The sequence below is a fragment of the Frankliniella occidentalis genome, unplaced genomic scaffold (assembly GCF_000697945.3).
Source record: "Frankliniella occidentalis isolate FOCC.00 unplaced genomic scaffold, Focc_3.1 Scaffold80, whole genome shotgun sequence".
Lineage (NCBI taxonomy): Eukaryota > Metazoa > Arthropoda > Insecta > Thysanoptera > Thripidae > Frankliniella > Frankliniella occidentalis.
The window spans coordinates 907624-910058 of NW_026267210.1; the positions used below are offsets into that span (position 1 = coordinate 907624).

The window sequence follows — 2435 nt, forward strand, 5'->3', positions numbered from 1 at the left end:
CGGTGACTCCAGGACCCCAATCGCGGGGTCCTGGAGAAACCGCGGCCACTCCAGGGAACTTGAACGCCGGGCGCTTACAGCTTCTCCAGGGACCGGCTGTTGGTGAGCAGCTCCCGCGTCAGGCGCCACACCTGCTTGGCGGCGTTCTCCAGCGCGCTGGGGGACTTGCCCTTGAACAGGTCCAGGTTGGGCAGGAAGTAGTGCGGGCAGCGGCGGCACTGCAGGCACGAGATGAGCTGCAGCAGGATGCCGTTGATGCGGTCGCCGAGGCACGCCTCGTCCCACTCGAGCTCGCGCGGGTGCTTCTCGCACTCGTACAGCAGCAGGGTCTTCATGTGGTAGCTGGTGACGGGGTTGCCCGGCAGGTCGAGGTGGCGGTCGCGCAGCGTCTTGAGCAGCGACAGGCAGCGGCGCCGGCAGCCGCCCTGCAGCAGGCGCATCTCGGCGTCCGTGAAGGACAGCACCCACGCGTCGCCCTCCATGGCGGACTGCTTGCCCTGCATCGCCACCGACTCCTTGCTCAGCAGGTCGAAGCCCTCCGTCTTGACCTCGGCCACCAGGTTGGGGTGCGGCCAGGGGATGTGCGGGATGGGCCAGTGCGCCGCCGAGCGCGGCCACACCCCGCTGCACTTGAAGGCCGGCGTGATCTGCACGATGTACCTCTCCCGGATGCGCAGCTTGACCTGGGGGAAGAGACAAGGGCACAAAGGGCGTTAGAGACGGGAGCGAGCGAGTGAGTGAGAGAGCAGGGGAGACTTGAACGGCTGGGACGCGCTGCTCACCTCCGTCGTGTCCGCTATCATCTTGACGGAGTCCCTGTAGGCGCATTTGTCACACGCCTGGGCGACCAGAGTCTGGAACCGGGAGCGGATCTTCCGGGCCGACAGGTAACCCGAGGCGGTGATGAACTCGACCCACAGGGACATGGACCGCTTGCGGCCGTCGGACAGCTTGAGGACGGCGCACCCGGGGAGGGAACCGTCGTCCACGAAGTTGAACACTCCTGCTTGGATCACAAGGGAGAGAGAGAGAAAAGCTATTTAATTCCGTTTTGGCGACGCTGTGAGTTTATTAGGAAAACGCATCATCATCATATCTTTTAATTAGATTCTCGCGCAATTTTCATCTGTTTGCTCTGCAAGTTGTTGTATTTTTGTCGTCTCTTATTTTTGGCGCGTTTTTCTTTTTGCTGTCTGTCTCTTTTTTTTCGCTTTTGCTCGGGTATCGGGCCTGGCGGGTCGGGCAGGAGGACGGGTTTCATGAACGTCACGCACGCCTGCGTCCGTATGGTAATGGAGCGGGCCGCCATGGGACGCCACAGGCCGGCTGATAAGGGGACCAACGCGGACCAAACAGAGCGACAAATGGCGGAAGGAGCCGCACGAAAGTAACGTAGAGGTGAAAGCAAATGGCACACAAATAATAAGTAGCAACAAAAAATAATAAAATCATAAGTGTAAAAATAAGAAAGACGAACCAAATCGGGAATCAGGCGGGCCTTTTGCTTCCCGTTTGGAACAGTTTTGAACGCACCCATTTGGTTGAGGTAGAGCACCACCTCGAACTCGCCGGGCGAGACGACGTCCAGCCCCTCGTAGCGGCCGTTGCACTCGGTGAGCGAGGAGATGAAGCGCGGCTCCTGCACCTCCACCTCCTTGAGCACATCCTGCACCACCTTGCACACCTGCGAACCGGGCCGGGCCAGAGCGTTACACGCAGGACACAAACGCAAGATGGCAAAGAGAATGGATCATGCTTGACCCACGGCCGCCGTTTTGTGTCTGTGTTGTAACTGTGTATGTGTGTGTTTGTTTTGGGCTGCGAGTACATTTATTATGTTCGTTAGACCGTGCCTTTATATTCTGTTATGTAGTAGGATATGAGTATATATTCGAGGAGACGGGGAGGTGCATGTGGTATGATCACAAGCACGGTGGTGATGGCGTTGGCGAGCTCGGATAAAGAGAAAGAACGAGAGAGAAAAGAGAGGGAAAAACGAAAAAAATACCGGCAAGGGAAAAGATAAAGGGACGCCGGCCTGATGCGAGTGCCGGCGTTTTTGACAGCACCGCTGCTGCTATGGGTTGCACTTTTTTTTGTCTCTCTCTCTCTTTCACACACTCACACACATACACTCACTCTTTTTGTCTGAATAACGAGTCCACCGCCAGGGATAATCCTGCCGTGTTCGTGTGTGTGCGTGTGTGTTTTTCTTTTTCTCTCTTCTTCTCCCTCTTACTCCCACTGACAGCCCGCACTGTCCTTTCTGCGAGCGAACCCGATACGCACATGTGTGTGTGTGTGTGTGTGTGTGCGCGCGCGTGTGCGTGCTGGCATTGAGACGGCGTTGACAGCCCCCCAGCTCATCCATGTGGGGCTCATAGAGGCCCAGCCGGCCGTAGGCAAACCGCCCTGGCGCCGGCTGCCCCCCCCCC

The 2435-nt window shown here is 57.9% G+C and overlaps 2 protein-coding genes across 4 annotated transcripts in view; one reads left to right on the forward strand and one right to left on the reverse strand.

Moving 5' to 3' along the window:
- The window catches only part of LOC113211084 (neurobeachin), a 293174-nt gene that overhangs the window by 260183 nt on the left and 30556 nt on the right, over nucleotides 1–2435 (forward strand). The gene's annotated exons all lie outside the window — the stretch shown is intronic.
- The window catches only part of LOC113209109 (protein mab-21), an 11597-nt gene continuing 9168 nt past the window's right edge, over nucleotides 7–2435 (reverse strand). The window contains exons 2-4 of the mRNA XM_026426466.2: nucleotides 1534–1684; nucleotides 783–1003; nucleotides 7–683 (exon numbers count right to left, since the gene is read on the reverse strand). Coding sequence (XP_026282251.1) covers nucleotides 75–683; nucleotides 783–1003; nucleotides 1534–1684 — 981 coding nt within the window. The 3' untranslated portion in view covers nucleotides 7–74. The remainder of the gene's footprint in view (nucleotides 684–782; nucleotides 1004–1533; nucleotides 1685–2435) is intronic.